The sequence below is a fragment of the Budorcas taxicolor genome, chromosome 1 (genome assembly GCF_023091745.1).
Source record: "Budorcas taxicolor isolate Tak-1 chromosome 1, Takin1.1, whole genome shotgun sequence".
Taxonomy (NCBI): Eukaryota; Metazoa; Chordata; class Mammalia; order Artiodactyla; family Bovidae; genus Budorcas; species Budorcas taxicolor.
The window spans coordinates 130,754,762-130,772,466 of NC_068910.1; the positions used below are offsets into that span (position 1 = coordinate 130,754,762).

Consider the following 17,705-nt stretch of genomic DNA (forward strand, 5'->3'; position numbering starts at 1 on the left):
AGTGTTAACAATAAACACATCAGCTATCCAGACAGTGTCAATGGATTGATGCAATTTAAATGACTTTTTTCCTATACACCTATGTGATGTGCTTATTTGAATACTTAAGAAGGTATGAATAATAGTTGACATCTATGTAAATCATAATTATGATTAAACCATAATATACTTAATTAAAATATAAATATTTATTTTTATCATTTTTCTAGTTCAAAAATAAGTAGAGATATACTTTTAAATTTAAAATAAAGGTATATTACTGATGCATAGCTCATTCCTTTTATTTCTAAATAGTATCCCATTGTGTATTTAAATATTCTCCTGCTGACAGATGTTATTTCTAGCTTTTGGTTTCACAAGTAAAGCTGCTATGCACATGCATATACAATTCCTTTTGTGAACACGTGCTTTCATTTTCACACATGTTGCTTTAAAGTTGATTTTTTTCAAATTAACTATCCTAAATAATTAGCCAGTTTCTAAGTATGGATGCAAATATTAAAGGAAAATTATGTTTGGCCCTCAGTTCAGTGACAGGGAAGTTTCTAAATATGAATGGAACAATTTGAGCATATGAGTCTATTTTCTCAACTGGAAATTTTATGAAATCTAAACACAGATGAAGTATTTCCAATGAAAATTTAGCATCCAAGTTGAGATATAAAATACAAACTAAATTTCAGACTTAGTGCAGAAAAAAAAAGTAAATTAACATAAAAATAATTTTTATATTAATCTGAAAAGTATATTTTTAACATACTGGGCTCAATGAAATAATTATTAAAATTAATTTTACTGTTTCTTCTTTATCTTTTACAATATAGCTGCTAAAATACATGTGACTCATATTATATTACTATTAAGCAATGTTGGTATAGATCAGAGTAAAGGGCAGGGGGAAGGCCAGGAAAACTCAGAAATCTACCTGCCTTATCTTTGAACACAACACAAAAATAACAAAAAAGAGAAGTCTGTTAAATAAAAAACATTTTCCTCAATCAGGCCTCCTTCAATAAGTTTAGGAGAATTAATTTCACACAAAAATAAGAAACATAAAAGGATCAAGGTCAAATTCCATCCAAAGTTATCATTAAGCAAAAAAAAAAGAAGAAAACCAAGCAGGTGAGAAAAGCATACCATAGGCAAGCTCAAAGTAAAAACTGCAATCTATTTCAAAAGGTATTTTTAAAAATAAGAAAATTACATAAGACACACAAGAACAGTTTTAAAATCAGAATTAGAAAAATTCAGAAATGAGGTGACAAAATTCAGGAAAAATCTGATTCTTTTGAATCAAAATGAGTCCTGAAAAGAACACAAAACAAGAACACAAAATACAAAACAGTTTATTTTGAACACAAAACAATTTATTTACAAAAGTAAATAAACACAAAATAGAATGCCTTAAAGAAGAAATAAAAAAAGAAGAAGAAACTTTTGAAAATGAAGAGATAAAAAGGAACTGAAAGTAACAAATATGGAAGATAATCAAAGGTGAAACATATGGGTAATAGAAGTCCCTAAAGAAGAAAACAGACCAAATACTACAAGCTATATGATTCAAGAAAACTCTTCTGAAATAGAATGTGTGAAACCATGTATTGAAAAAGATATCTGGCTATCTACAAATATCAACTATGGATGATAAACACCAATGCACAGTCTAGTAGAATTACTAGACTTAGTGGAGAAGGAAAGATAAGAGGAAAGAAAAGGGAAGGGAACAAGGAAGGAAGGAGTTGATAGAGACATAGAAAAATATTATATGACTATTGACTAATAGTCTAATATGACTAATAATCCATTGGGCTTTAGTGATTTGTTAACTTAATGATTATGAGGTAACTTACACCCCTACCTGTGTAGCTTGGTTTGCCTGTGCCTGGGTAAGTTGGGCTTGCAAACTGGTAATTAGTTCCTCTTTCTCCTGGAGTTTATGTTTTATCTTTTCTACTTCTATCTCTTCCTCTGTAGAACTCTTGTCATGCTGAAAATGCAGGGAATAAAGTTATTTATTTAAAAGAATCTAATTTGCCCTATACAGCTCCTTGATTATAGTATTATCCAATAAATGGGAGCAAAAAATAACACTTGACCTAACAAACAAGCAATCTTAGAGTTTTCGAGTTTGCGTACGGCCAAGAAGTTCCTGAAAGACCCATCCTTCCTCACTATAAACTGGACAAGATAGACAAATAGCTATCTGAAAATGATGAAGAGCAACCAGAAGCAGGAGGACACCAGAGGGAGCTGATACCTGGGAGAAATGACACCAAATTTCCTATTTTTACAGTTTTTAGTCTGAGGGCAAAATCAGTCAGTGCCATACAGGACAAAAACTTAACATAAAACTCATAATCCCACTTCCTTGAAGAACTAGAGGGCAGAATTCAGGAAAACACAGCTGCTAAGTAAAGGACAAAAAATCATAAAAGAGACAGAAGGAGGGGAGGAATTAAAATCTTTCAACAGTCTTTTTTTTTCTTTCCGAAAGCTCTTCTTTTGACTGAACCAGATTCTGCCTCCCAAATGAATTCACCACCACTCCTCGCCCTCCAAAATGAATCTATTCTGCTTACTGGAACCACACAGAATAATTTTACACTTTCTTCCACATAACAGTCTGAGAATAAGAGAAGCTTCTAAAATCAGCTTTGAGAGCTAAATAAGGCTATCTATCAATGCAGGAAAAGTAATATCTTCTGAGCATTAGACCCAGGAAGGAAAGACTAACCAGGGTCCTAGCAACCTAAGGGTTACGCCTAAAGAATTTAGAGATCATCTAGTTTACTCTTCTAACCAAGGATTCAAAAGCTAAATGCCTCACTTCAATATTTACTTCTTCTTACTAGCCTTTTTAATTCTCTGCAAGGGTAGGTTACAACTGATATTTAACTTCCATGTTTTTTGCTGGCCTTTTATTCTGTGCTTGGTCCATAGCCCAGTTAGACTACGAACTCAATAAAAGGACAGCATTTAGTGCTATTATTACTTCAGCTTCATAAATTTTTGTGATTAGTGAAGATCTGCTACAACAAGAGGCTTTTGCTCCTGAGGAAGTGTATATTATACCCAGTTACTATACCTTGGAGAGTTGCTCCTCTGACTGAGGTTCAGTGGACAGAACAGTCCCTCCTTGTGCCTTCATCTCTTCTATGTGTTTATTCAAAGAAGTTAATTTGGCCTTAGCATGAAGTTTTAGCTTTTTTATTTTGTTATCAGCAGCTTTTCTTTCTTCCTGTCAGAGAACAATGATGGCAAATACACAAATGTTTATTCATCACTTATCCAGTATATAACAAAAGTTATTCTCAGTAGGCATCATCTTACGATATTAGGAAAATCAGATTCTCTATTAATCTAAGTGAAGAGAAAAACTGAAGTTACTCTCATGTCTGTCTTTTATCAAATGCTTGGCAAGAAAGGGCAATGGTACCTGTAGAACTTCATCCTTCTGCTGCAATTCAGCATCCTTCTGTCTAATGATTTCTTTTAGTTCCACCACCAACTGCTCTACGTAAGCCAGGCGCTCCAGAACATCCTCTTGGGTTCTATCATTAAATTCCATGTCAGATTCTTGGGGTAATTCCTGGTATTTAGACAAAAAGTTGCCAATTTATGAGTGAAAAGGTATAAACTTCCCAACAGGAGTTTCTTCATTCCAACTTCATCTTATCTCTTGTCCTTACTTAAGAAATCTTTCCAAGGAGATGGGGATTCAAGGGCAGAGTATGGGTTGGAGGAAAGAAGGGGCCTTAGGTGTCAAGAATGGGGCTTGGCTTATGTAAATCTTGCAGTCTAGTGGTATAATTCCCTGGGACTGAATTCCTTAGGCTGGGGAAAACCCTCCAGAGATGTTGCTTGGGTTTTATCAGAAGAGCTGTTTGGAATGGATGAGAGTTGCAAAAAAGGAGGGGCTGTAGAGGATGGCTGAGGGTGGAGGAGGAGGGTGGGTAGGGAGGGGGAGTGAAGTGAGTTTATGTACACTATAACACATTTAATGCTGTGTGGGAGTGGACAGAGACATACTCATACTTAACTGGCAGGGGAAATAAAAATTTTTTAAATGGTTTAAATTTTAAAAAGACATCTTTTCAATAATAATTACCCAATATTATTATTATCCAATAATTATTATCAGAGCCATTGCAATACATATTATTTTGCAAATGTTAACCATTTACAAACATTATCTCATTTACGGTCTTATCATACTAATTTTACCAAAGAGAAAAATAAAGGGAAGCAAAGATCACATAAACGTTAAATGAAAGAGCCCAAAATTTAAAATTAAGAGAGTAGTTGAATAAAATTCTCTTAGCCACCAGGAAACACTGCTTGTCTTTTCAGAAAGTGAAAGGACTTTCTTTGATTCCTATGTGACCTTCAAAAACTACAATACAAACTATAAGAGAAGGGCTAGATGAGTTTATAATGGCAAACAGTCTGAAACCAGAGAGTTGCTCCATTTCTTGTTTCAGAGGTTTCCTGTGAAACAAGAGAACACACCTGAGCTAAAACAATCTAGTACTAAGCAAGCCCCAGGGGGACAAATGGAGACACTCTTTCTAATCTTATCTAGGACTTGATTTCCACTACTGGGCATTACAGGCTACAACCTTACAGGAAAAGGAGCATTTACAAAGCCTCAATATTTTTCTTAATCTTCTCTTCCACCTAGCATAAGGGAGGCTGCTCACTCTCTTTCATCTTAAATCCTTGTCATCAGAAGAACATGGAATATACATCTCATCAGCTTAAACAGAACAGAGCTACTCACAGGTTCTAAGGAAGCCCTCATATTCTCATCAGTGTCATCTCCTGATAATTCATGTAAAACAACATTTGCTAATCCTGACAGTCGACTCAGCATTTCTGCAAGAAAAGGAAACATAAGAATCAGTCAAATGGACACATGTTTCTCCTATGATGGTAACTGTATCATCTAGAAGTGAAATAAGAAAACTGTGCAGGTGATATACACATATATATTAGACTACACAGCATGATGATGGCTTTAAAAAGGCTTCTGAGTATGTACAGTGTAGTAAAACACTGTTCTTTTCAGTGATAACTACACAGAGATTTTTAAGCACCATCACTAATATTTTTTAAATGAAATACAAATACATAATTGTTAGTGCAAAATAATATACCTAAAGGTTATCTTTAATGGTTACAGGTTTCCTTTAATCATAATTTCATGGGCAAACATGGAATTCTAACTATTCTTTCCCCTGTCAGACTACTGTCCACTTCTAATTTGTCAAATACACCTCATCGTTCAACAAATGTTTTTCTTTTTACCTGCAGAAATTAATAAAACTGAAAACAGAAAAATAGAGAAAATGAATAAAACCAAAAGTTGATTCTTTGAAGAAATGAATAAAATATACAAAGCTCAGTTAGGCTGACAACAAGAAAAGAGAGAAGACACAAATTATTAACATCAGATATGAAAGAGGAAAGCAACATTACTACTGACCTAAGGAAAACTATAAATAACTCTATGCCTATAAATTCATCAACATAGATGAACTAGGCCTTGAAAGATAACAAGCGACCAAATCTCACATAAGAAGAAACAGAACCTGAAAACCAGCCCCCCACACATACTCTTTCTCTTTTCTTCCTTATTTAATCATTCATTCATTTAGATCAGTATCACTCGCCAGTCCATAAAGCCCTTAAAAGTGAGAATATTAATGTTCTGATAGGAAAAATAAAAATAAACTGGACCGTGCATAGCATTATCATGTACAATTATGGTAAATTTTATGCTAACAAAATATTATTTGGGTTTTAAAATCCTCAGCAAGAAGAAACAGAAATGTAAAAGCTATAGCACAAAACAGGCACTTGAATAAAACTAGACTGCTATCATTTTCTTTCACTTAGAGTATTAATAGTGTTTAGGGCAGCCACGGTCCCCAATTAAGAAATGGCAAGACATTTGTTTCTATGCTGTGTTTAGTCGCTCAGTCATATCCAATTTTTTGTGACTCCATGGACTATAGCCTGCCAGGCACCTCTGTCCATGGGGATTCTCCAGACAGAAATACTGGAGTGGGTTGAGATCTTCCAAACCCAGGTCTCGAACCCAGGTCTCCCACATTGCAGGCAGATTCTTTACCGTCTGAGCCACCAGGGAAGCCCAACAACAGTGGAGAGGGTAGACTGTCCCTTCTCCAGGGGATCTTCGCAACCCAGGAATAGAACCGGGATCTCCTGCATAGAAGGCCAATTCTTCACCAGCTGAGCTATCAGGGGAGCTCTTTGTTTCTATAACAGGTTACTAAGACAAGCAGTATATGGCATCTTGAAAAGATGCGTACAACAGGAAAGGCGGAGAGAATCACACCTAGGAGGGCAACATAGGGCCATATATAACTAACTAGTGAAATGGCAATGTAAGAGTCATATACAAGTGCTTAGGAACATAATTTCATGCAAAGATGGGCACAATAAAGGACAGAAATGGTATGGACCTAACAGAAGCAGAAAATATTAAGAAGAGGTGACAAGCATACACCGAAGAACTATACAAAAAAGATCTTCATGACCCTGATAACCACGGTGGTGTGATCACCCACCTAGAGGCATATATCCTGGAAGGAGAAGTCAAGTGGGCCTTAGAAAGCATCACTACGAACAAAGTAGTGGAGGTGATGGAATTCCAGTTGAACTATTTCAAATCCTCAAAGATGATGCTGTGAAAGTGATGCACTCAATATGCCAGCAAATTTGGAAAACTCAGCAGTGGCCACAGGACTGGAAAAGGTCAGTTTTCATTCCTATCTCAAAGAAAGGCAATGTCAAAGAATGTTCAAAGTACCACACAATTGCACTCATCTCACACACTACAAAGTAATGGTCAAAATTCTCCAAGCTAGGCTTCAACAGTATGTGAACTGTGAACTTCCAGATGTTCAAGCTGGATTTAGAAAAGCCAGAGGAACCAGAGATCAAATTGCCAACATCTGCTGGATCATCGAAAACACATGAGAGCTCCAGAAAAACATCTACTACTTCTTTATTGACTACGCCAAAGCCTTTGTGTGGATCACAACAAACTGTGGAAAATTCTTAGAGATGGGAATACCAGACCTAACCTGCCTCCTGAGAAATCTATATGCAGGTCAAGAAGTAACAGTTAGAACTGGACATGGAGCAACAGACTGGCTCTAAATCAGGAAAGGAGTACCTCAAGGGTGTATATTGTCACCCTGCTTATTTAACGTCTATGCAGAGTACATCATGCAAAATGCGGGGCTGGATAAAGCACAAGCTGGAATCAAGACTGCTGGGAGAAACATCAATAACGTCAGATATGCAGATAACACCACCCTTACGGCAGAAAGCAAAGAAGAACTACAGAGCCTCTTGATGAAAGTGAAACAGGAGAGTGAAAATGTTGGCTTAAAGGCAACATTGAGAAAACTAAGATCATGGTCCCATCACTTCATGGCAAATAGATTGGGAAACAATGCAAACAGTGAGAGACTTTATTCTCTTGGGCTCCAAAATCACTGCAGATGGTGACTGCAGCCATGGAATTAAAAGACACTTGCCCCTTGGAAGGAAAGCTATAGCCAACCTAGACAGCATATTCAAAAGCAGAGATATTACTCTGTCAACAAAGATCCATCTAGTCAAAGCTATGGTTTTTCCAGTAGTCATGTATGGATGTGAGAGTTGGACTATAAAAAGCTGAGGGCCAAAGAATTGATGCTTTTGAACTGTAGTGTTGGAGATGAATCTTAAGAGTCCCTTGGACTGCAAGGAGATCCAACCAGTCCATTCTAAAGGAAATCAGTTCTGAATATTCATTGGAAGGACTGATGCTGAAGCTGAAACTCCAATACTTTGGCCACCTGATACAAAGAACTGATTCATCTGAAAGACCCTGATGCTGGGAAAGATTGAAGGCAGAAGGAGAAGTGGACAACAGAAGATGACATAGTTGGATGGCATCACCGACTCTGTGGACATGAGTTTGAGTAAATTCCCGGAGTTGCTGATGGACAGGGAGGCCTGGCGTGCTGAGGTCCATGAGATCACAAAGAGTCAGACACAACTGAGTGACTGAACTGAAGGAACATAATAATCACTCATCAAGTTATGAGACTCATAAATACAGTTGTTAAGAAAACAAACAAAACTCACCAGGACACAGACTCTAAACCTTCAACTCTAGTGATTCAATTTTCTGTAGGAACCATTATTGATAGAAATGAACACTATAACTAAAGAGTCTTTATTAGGCACAGAAATTTGTACTAATCAAAGAGTCATAATAGAACCTAACTTACCAAACATAATCACTTTATCTTCAGATTTTTCAGACTCTGTTAAGAATAATAGCAAAAAAAAAAAAAATACAACCAACTGATGGGACCCTGAGAAGATGACAGTAGCAGACAGCATAACTTTTGGATCTTCCTAAATTCCCATATAAAAATAGACAAAACAACTAGATAACAAAATTTTAAAAACCCATAGACAGTCTTTACCAAAACAAACAAGCAACAAATAATGAGACACAGTTTCCCACAAACTCCAGAGTAAACATGGATATAGAAAAAATATCCAAGCCACAAGATTCACAGTCATCCAAGGAAGAAGGGGGAACCAAAGGGTAGCAGAATGTGCCACTCATTCCAAAATATGCCACTTCGCATAAGGATTTTTTTTGAGCTAAAGACAGCTGGAAAACAGCAGGTACAGGTAGAGTGTGCTGATCTCCCCTTTTCTTCCTAAAAGGAAGAGCTAAAAAACTCATATGGAAGATGTTCTCTCTATACCATGAAGAAAATAATACTGTTATCTCCAGGGAAGGGAGCTGAGGCCCAAAGAATTTATAAGGCCGAATCTTATAAATTAAGCCTTACCTCCCTAGTCACTGGTCTGTGATTAATGACCTTGTCTTGTCTCATTTTCACAAACACTAACATGAGTTTGGGAGAAGTCAAGTCCAACCTCCACTTATGACCTTTAAGGGGCTCAAGATTTTTGTGGAAGAAGTAAGTGCAACTGTGATGGAAATAGTAAGAGAACTATCAATAGAACTAAAAGTAGAGGCTGAAAATGTGACTGAATCGCTGCAATCTCAAGATAAATCTTTTACAGATGAGGAGTTGCTGCTTCTAGATGAGCAAAGAAAGTGGTTTCATGAGATGGAATCTACTACGGTGAACAAACTATGAAGACTGTTGAAACTACAACAATTTAGAGTATTACATAAACTCAGTTGATAAAGTAGTGGCAGGGTTTTCAAAGAAATTCTACGGTGTGTAAAATGCTGTCAAACAGCACTGCATGCTACAGAGAATTTGTTCATGAAAGGAGAATTAATCGATACAGCAAAGTTCATTGCTGCCTTATTTTTTAAAAATTGCCACAACCATTCTAACTTTCAGCAACTACCACTCTGATCAGTCAGCAGCCATGAACATCAATGGAGAAAGGAGTGAAATCCAAAGTGTGGAGTTTAGTTAATAGTAGTGCACCGGTGTTGGTTTTCTAGTTTTGACAATTGCCTTTTATGAATGTAATGTGTTAACATTAGAGACTACTGTGTGAGGGGGACAGTGAACTCTGAATTATCTTTGTATACTTTCTATGATGAATTTAAAATTATTCCTAATAACTTGTTTCTTTAAAAAATTCAAATAAATAAATAGCAAAGAAGGAATCAAGAGAAGTGATAAATACTGAAGGTAGGCAAGGAGGATAATAGGATTCCCTGAAAAAGAAAACCAAAGCAAAGGTACCGAACACACACACACAAAAACAAAGTCCAAGAGCACTTATTTAAAAATTTTTTAAAGATTTGAAGTAACATATTGAAAGAAGCCATCAGGTACCTGAGAATATCAACCCAAAACGACCGGCAAGACATTCTAGTAAAATTTTTTAAAATCCTTTGAGATTTAGGCTGAAATATCATGTAACTTATAAGCCAACAGCAACAACAAAAAGACTCTCAGACTTTTCAACAGTAATATTTTTGTCAGAAAAAAAAATGGAGTTACAGATTTGAGATATTTAAGGAAAGAAAAGGTGAGTTAAAGGTTTTATTTTTAGCAAAAATGACCTGCATATGTAAGGAGCACAGACAGAATGTTATGAACTTGCAAGAAAATTCATGATAAAATTTCCCAGGAGCCTTTCCTAAGGCATCTGTTAAGAGAGAGAGCTTAAGACAACCAAAATGACTAAAGAAACATCATCATAAGGACTGGTGATAAGCACTAAATACCTTACTCATAGAACTAAGGCCAGGATGGAAAGAGAATAGTATTTAATGATTCTATGCTCTGAGAACATATAGGCCTCCAATTTTAAAAATTGGGGAGAACATGAATAGCATATGTAAAAGAAACAATAAAATTTTTAAAAATCAAAATTGGTGGTGATCATTATCAGTATTATTATTCCTTGACTATTATATGCTTCCTGTGGACTTAAAGTAATTATGGGCATAGTAATTCTATTATATACTCATTATGGAAAAAGGAGACAAACATATAATACAAAAAAAATTAAGAATCCCCAAGTAAAAACTAATCTTGAATTTCAAGCAAAAGTGTTACTATGAACCTACAGGGTATTTCACCTTAGTAAATATATTTTCCTAGCTCTGTCCATTGAAAAAACAATGACAAACTGAAAAGCAATAAATATCTCTAGTGCCTAGACTGGAGTCTTAAAACACTATTTCCCATTTAAAAAAAAAAGAAAGACAGAAGTAACTTTAAAAATAAAATAGGAGGTCTTCTTAGAGAAAATGACTGATTTCAGTTCTGAAGCAGGAAATGGCACAAAATGAGCTTGAAACATCTTATCACACAAAACAGCAAGGAAACTATCAAAGACTAATGTAGAGTCATGTTAAAGGGGCCCAAGAAACAAACTGAAGAAGTTCCCACAGCACAAAGGAACAACTGAGTTTCTAATAAGAATATGAATTAAATTGCAAAAGATATTTAAATCCACCAAAATATTAAAATCCACAAGTTCATAATAATAAACTGGTCATCATCTGAACTAAGAATTGTGAAAACTAGGTTAAGTACAAGGATTTTCTTGTCTTTTCTATTTGGACTTTACCACTTAGGAAGCAAATAGTAGATGAGGGGACACATCTCTACTTATAAAGTTACTCCAGGTAACAAATGAAAACAATGGTAGAACTGGAGTATCTAGTCTAATATTTTGCAACTCTAATGAATCCATGGATCTAGACATTGAACATGGAGAGCTGCTAGTCTCAAAGAAGAGCAAAACCAGACATCATGTGCCATTTGATGAAAGAACACACCACCACCTATAGACTTCCCAAAGGGATTGAATCTCAGTCTGGTAAACTCTCTGGATCCAGCTGCCAATTTCCAAGAAATGCAGAGGACAGAGGAATACGCTGAACTGCTCCATGAAAGTGCAGTTCCCAGACTGTGGGGAAAAGGGCTTGGTTCTTCAACAGAAACTGAAAAAAACCCAGGATGGTATGCCTAGATCAAATTTTTTACATATCATCATTAGCCACGCAGAATGTGATTGACATGTATTTTCTACTGTGAAAATATGAATTTTTTCATTTTCCAAATATAAAATTTAAATCGTGAATATTTCTCAAAGCTAACACTGCCCCCAATCCACCATTACAACATATGAGATTTGGATGTCTAGAAGGGTCAGCATCCTACGAATTATTGCACATGAACAACACATACAGATGAACATAGGATAATGATAATATTAACGGTAACAATTACTGAACATCTGTATCAAACACTCTATATACATTTTTTCCCAATCATTAAATCTGCAAAATAGATATTATCATCATCCTCATCTTTTATAGATGAAAAAACTGACACTCAGAGAAACTAAAACTTTTTAAAGATCCCTCAACTAAACAAGCATTACTGAATAAGATAAATGCTCATTCAATGGAAAATGTATTCACTCACAACTGTTTAAAAATTTTTATATCTGAAGGGAAAGATCAGTATCAGGGGAGAATTGCTTCAGGCCAAAGTAAAAGGAATTTCTCAAAGACTGATTCAACAATCCTGAGAGGTCCTGAGTAGATGGCACAGTGGGAAGAGCGAAAAATTGGGAGCCAGGCACTGAGCTTTCAGTCCTGCCTCCAGCACAACATTATATTATACTGGTAAGTCACTTGCCAGTTTCCACATCTTAAAATGAATAAGATTAACAAGGAGCATCCTAATGCCCAGTATTATGACTCTATGATGCAAGAATGATTTCTATAGCTGGTGACATTAAAGGAATTCATAGCAGTGTAAAATGAAGGCCATCCTGGGCACCTACAGTTAAGTGCTTTAGGCAGCTCAGAGGTTGGGGACTTGAGGGCAAGAGAGCCACAAGTAGCCATGCTTAAGTTAAATGAAGAAAGATGGATCTCTGCCTCTGATAGGCTCACTGTGGGATAGAAATTGGTAAATGCACATATAAAAATTAGTAAAGGAGGAAATATATAGTAATAAATTCATTTGAGGAATATCTGTGACTACGGCACAATCGGCGCTCTTGCTGTTATTATATAAAGCACCAAAATCACAAATAGTAACCTGGGAAAAGAATAAAATAAAAAGCTTTATGCCAAGGCTGTAGTTCAATAAAACATTCAGGCAAATAAAACAATCTGTCAAAGTCAGTGCTGGCCACACCTTCTACAAACTCTGCCACAGGATCTCAACACTTTTGTGTTGAGGTGGCATTTAGAATCCAAGGAGTCTTCTTTTCTCAGTCTTCACTGCTAATAATAATTTTAAAAATATCCACTCCGTGTGGAGTATTATGCTAAGAATCACAAAAATATAAAAAGAAATATACGGTATGTCCCTAACCACAGAGAATCCAGTACAAAATGCATGGGAAAATAAACTGAAGACAGTGACTATACGTCTGTGACTACATGCATACACACCATTTGCTCTGGAATTTAGTCACATTTTCCCACTGAAACAACAACACAGAAAATGGTTATAGTTCCTGGTCACTCCTCAAACTTATTCAATGCATGTTTAATTGCCCCTCAGTAGTTTTCCTTAATGCTAAGTGATCCTCAACCAGTTTGAGAAACTAATAGGAATGGTGCTATATAGCTGGGAAAATCATATGCAATATTATGATACAATTTTAGAATTAGAAAATGAAAAACTATTTTTCATGATATAAAAAACTAGTTTTCATTCAAGAAATTTAGAAATGGTAGTACTATAATCTATATACACAGTACTATGCACTAAGTATTACTCTAATCACTTTACTTATAATTATCCTCATCATTTTACTTATTTTATTATTAAAACAACTCCAAGGAGGTTCTTTGGATATCCCCAGTATTAATGTGAATAAACTAAGGCATAGGCAGGCTAATTTTCCCAGTCACATAGCTCGACAAAGCTTCTTGACTGGTAGAGAAACAGATGATAATCTATTTTCTGAGCAAACTCATCACCCAATCTTCTTTACTGGGGCTGAAAATAGGGCTTGGAGGCATGAGGGCACTCATATGCTTATATATACTTATGGTTACATAACCACTTTTTTTTTTCCCCAACAGTAGTAAAGTGAAATGACTGAGTGGTAGGGCCCCAGAGAATTCCATATTATTTATACCACAGATAGGCTCATGCAAGGGCACAAAGGATATATGTACATGCTATTCACTACAGTGGTATTTGGGATGGCTAATGACTGAAAACAATCTCCATGTCCATCAGTAGGGGACAGGCTAAATATATTTTGATATTTCTACAAGGCAAAGCTGAACAGCCTTTTAACAGAACAGCCTTTTAGTATTAAGATAGGAAAAAAATAGTGTAAAATAACAGTTACATTATTATTCAACTTGTGTGAGAGAGAAAAGGAGAGAGATGTTTAATACAAATGTGCTTGAATATGATTAGAAAATTTCTTAACAATAAAGAAATTATTTACAGTGCATACTTCTGGGAAGTAGAGAATGGGGAAAAGGATCAGTATATAGCAAAGAAAGAGATCTTTGTTTTGATATCCTTTTGTAGTGAATTTACTTTTACCAAAAGCACGTATTGCTGATTTTATATTACCTTAATTAAAAACGGAGTATTACAGATCCTAACATCCTTTCAAATAGTGGTTCCTAACAATAGGCCGGTATGTAATGATCAGTGGGGAGATGTGTCCCAAATAACTTATTTCTAATAGTTGTTAAGCTAGAGAAGTTTATGAATTATTTTTTATCAACAAGAATAAAATCAGCATCTCTTTAATTAATCCACTAGTACAAAGGGGAAAGAAAGACACTTTTAAGATTCAAACAGAAGAAAAAAAAAAAGAATTGCATCCTAAAGATGATTAACTTTAAGAAAGGCTGCATCCCAGAGGAATGGAGGTCCTCAAAAAATGAAAAAGGATTCTCCCCTTCTGGAAGTCCTCAGAGATGCAAACACTTTGCAAAAAGTAAGGAAACACCTTTATGTAATCTCTAGATTGGGTTGGGAGTGTCCCAGAAAATGAGGAGGAATTTTTCATCCTTTTTAATATGTTTTTGTATAGTTTATAAATAATATATTTACAGTGCTATTAGTATACTATTTATAATTAAGTATATAGTATTTAGAGGATGGTTGCTCAAATGTTTTACTGATAGAGCAAACAGTCAAAAATGTTTGGAAACTACTGACATAGTCCAACAAATTTAACACAGTTAAGAGGAAAGCATAAATGATCCTTTCATGGTCAAAGGATAAAAATTAAAAGCTGTGTAACAGTGTACGATGTCTGAAGTTTTTGAATTCTCTTCAGTTTTTTCCAGTATCAATCCATGATCATATCCTGTCACTTCCCCAAAGAACATTTCCTGATTTGACCATTCATAATAATTCTGACCATCTCAATTTAATTCCTTCATTCTTTTGAAAAGACCTCCAGACTATCTGTATGGAGCTCTTCACTGCCAGCTTGTTCAGAACTGTGAGATTCTTTTTTTTTTAAACTTTTCATTTTCTATTGGAATATACCTGATTAATAATGTGACAGTTTCAAGTGTGGGGAGAGGGACTTACCTATACATATATACGTATCCATTCTCCCCCAAACCCCTCTCCCATCCAGGCTGCAACGTAACATTAAACAGAGTTCCCTGTGCTATAATACAGTAGATCCTTGGTGGGTATCCATTTTAAAAAATAGCAGTGTGTATATATTGAGATTCTTTCTTTAAAAGCTCAGAAAACTTCCAACTATTTCCAAAAGTGAAAGTACTTATCCAGTGATTTTTAAATATCTCTGGCCCTCTTAAATTGTCTTCTCCCTACAGACCAACTGGAACTCTTTAAGTCAGACAAAAATTCCTCAGTTGTCCAGCGGCTTATCCTCCCTTTCACACTCCTACACGTCACTCCTGTTATGCAGAATAAACACAATCCACACCACCAAATCAAGATCAAGCCCCCCCTCCCCCCCCCCCCCCCCCCACACCCCAGCTCTCTTCAGGATTCCCTTTCCTCTTACAGCCTGCCCACCTCTGATTCCTGGGATTTTAGTGTTGATGGGATCGCACGATTAGTCCCCTTCTCTGAATCTCTCCAGCAACTCATTAGCGGGATCGTTCTATAGGCCCTCTTCGGCATTATTATTCCCAACGTTTCTGCGATTTCTGCCCTCAAGACTTTCGATTTGTTTGGGTCCCGCCTCCCCTTCCCGACTCTAAGTTTGTTTAGGGCCGGAGCGCAAGGGCCCCGGCAGGTTCTCCCCGACGCTGGCTGCTGCGTACGCAGGTCAGCCTGCGAAGGCCGCTCAGGGAACAAGGCCGTGAGGAGAGGACTGTCCGGAACGCCTTTCTCCACCGCTCCCGGAGGAGAAACTTCCTGGGCAGGGGACAGACAGTGGATATGTGTCTAGAGGCCGCATAGCGCGACCCCGAAGCCATCCGGCGGGGCCAGCCGGCGTGTGGACGATTACAACTAGGCCTGGTAGGTGAAGGGAGGCGGATAGAAGGGCCAGATCCTGGGCTGAATCAGGAGAGGCGGGACGGGGAGAGGACGGAGTGTAGCTGCTTCAGCAGCCCCGCGGGGCCTGTGGCGGGGGTGACCGTTACAAGACTCAAGAAGGCGAAGAGTTGGGGAATGTCCCCCACTCACCTGGAAGAGGCTGTCGCCGGAGGCTCCAGCTGCCCCCTCCCAAATTTAAGCCACGTCAGCTCAGAAATCCCGTATGCGACACCTACCACCGCCGCGCCCCGCCAAGGGACTCAGCCACTCGCAGTTGGGACGGAAGATAGGATTAGGATATGGACCAATCAGGACGGTCGGCAGGACGTTACCAGGGAGACCAGGCACGCCTTGTTTGTAACTAACCCATCAACAATGCAAGAGACCAATCGATGTCGGGAAACGCTCCGCTTCCTCAAAGAAACAGCCAATGGTCTCTGAAGAGCGGAGCAAGGGCGGAGTGAGACGCGAGCAAGTGTTCCGGAAGAAAATCTGTGGAAGAGCCGGAAATGCCGAGAGGGCGGGCGTTCTGTTTAGGGTCAGGTGTTTCCAAAGTGAGATGGGTCGGCCGATTTCTTCTAATTCCTGCACGAGGTTGACCGTGCCTGACTTAGATTACGGCTTGGGCTTTTGCAGAGACACTGCACAGCGGGAATCAGCTGCCATGAGGATTGTTGAATGAGACGTGAGAAGGGAATGGGGATGTGAGTTTTGCTCGTGGGGTCATAAAATATTACAGCCGGAAAGTAGGTTGTCTAATATGACCTTTTCCCTTTACTGATGAAAAATGAGAATCAAGTTAAAGTGACTCGCCCAAAGACAAACAGTGACTTACTAATGAAACTCGGGCTAGAACCTGGCGTCTGTATGAAACGATCAGAGGTGTTTCTAAGGACGTGAGGGAGAGAGAGAACGGTGAATACTAGGAAATGCCTTTTAAGAAGTGGAGCTTAAATTGGCTCTTAGCAGAGGCTGAGGGTTCGGTTCCTGGAACAGGAGTCAATGACGCGCTCCGGTAACAGCGCAGGAAACATGCATTCTCTCCTTGAGCCCCCAAGGAAGGAGGGGAAGTAGCCAGTTCCTGTGATTTCAGGCACTGTCTTGACGATGAGTATTATTTGAATTGTTGAGTCTTAATGTGTACCAGGCACTGAGCCCACCGTATGCATCCTCACCCTAATCCTTACATAACCCTTTGAGGTTCAGTAAGGCCTCTGCTCGCTACCCATCTAAAATTGTAATCGCCTGTAATTACTGTGTACTTTTCTTGGGCCTGTACATATAGCTGCAGTCAAGAAAGAAAAGTTCCTGCCCTTTTGAAAATAATTTAGCGAAGAGAGAGAAAAACAGTTGGCCCTTCAACAACACAGGTGTGTGTTGCACTTATATACTATATACACTTATACACTAATTTTTTAAAAAAAATAAATATTACACTGTTTGGCCTGTGGTTGGTTCAACCTGTGAATACAGAACCACCTGTAACGAAGAAACAGGTATAGGGAGAACCAACTGTGATTTATTCTGGGGTTTAGGACTGCAGAGGGTCTGAACCCATAATTCCCACACTGTTCAAGGATCAACCTTAATATGGTAGATGGCAAAATGCCTAGGGAAAAATAAGCAGAGAAGGGGTATAGTGGGTTTAAGGGATTGCAGCTTTAGAAAAACCGAGACAAGGCATGCTTTTCTTTT

General features: G+C 37.5%; 1 protein-coding gene across 1 annotated transcript in view; it reads right to left on the reverse strand.

Annotated features, from left to right (window-relative positions):
- GOLGB1 (golgin B1) overlaps nucleotides 1-16,258 on the reverse strand; it is a 76,981-nt gene extending 60,723 nt beyond the window's left edge. Inside the window, exons 1-5 of the mRNA XM_052636731.1 lie at nucleotides 16,161-16,258; nucleotides 4,781-4,875; nucleotides 3,437-3,589; nucleotides 3,086-3,238; nucleotides 1,859-1,987 (exon numbers count right to left, since the gene is read on the reverse strand). Coding sequence (XP_052492691.1) covers nucleotides 1,859-1,987; nucleotides 3,086-3,238; nucleotides 3,437-3,589; nucleotides 4,781-4,873 — 528 coding nt within the window. The 5' untranslated portion in view covers nucleotides 4,874-4,875; nucleotides 16,161-16,258. The remainder of the gene's footprint in view (nucleotides 1-1,858; nucleotides 1,988-3,085; nucleotides 3,239-3,436; nucleotides 3,590-4,780; nucleotides 4,876-16,160) is intronic.
- Between the last annotated feature and the right edge of the window lie 1,447 nt (nucleotides 16,259-17,705).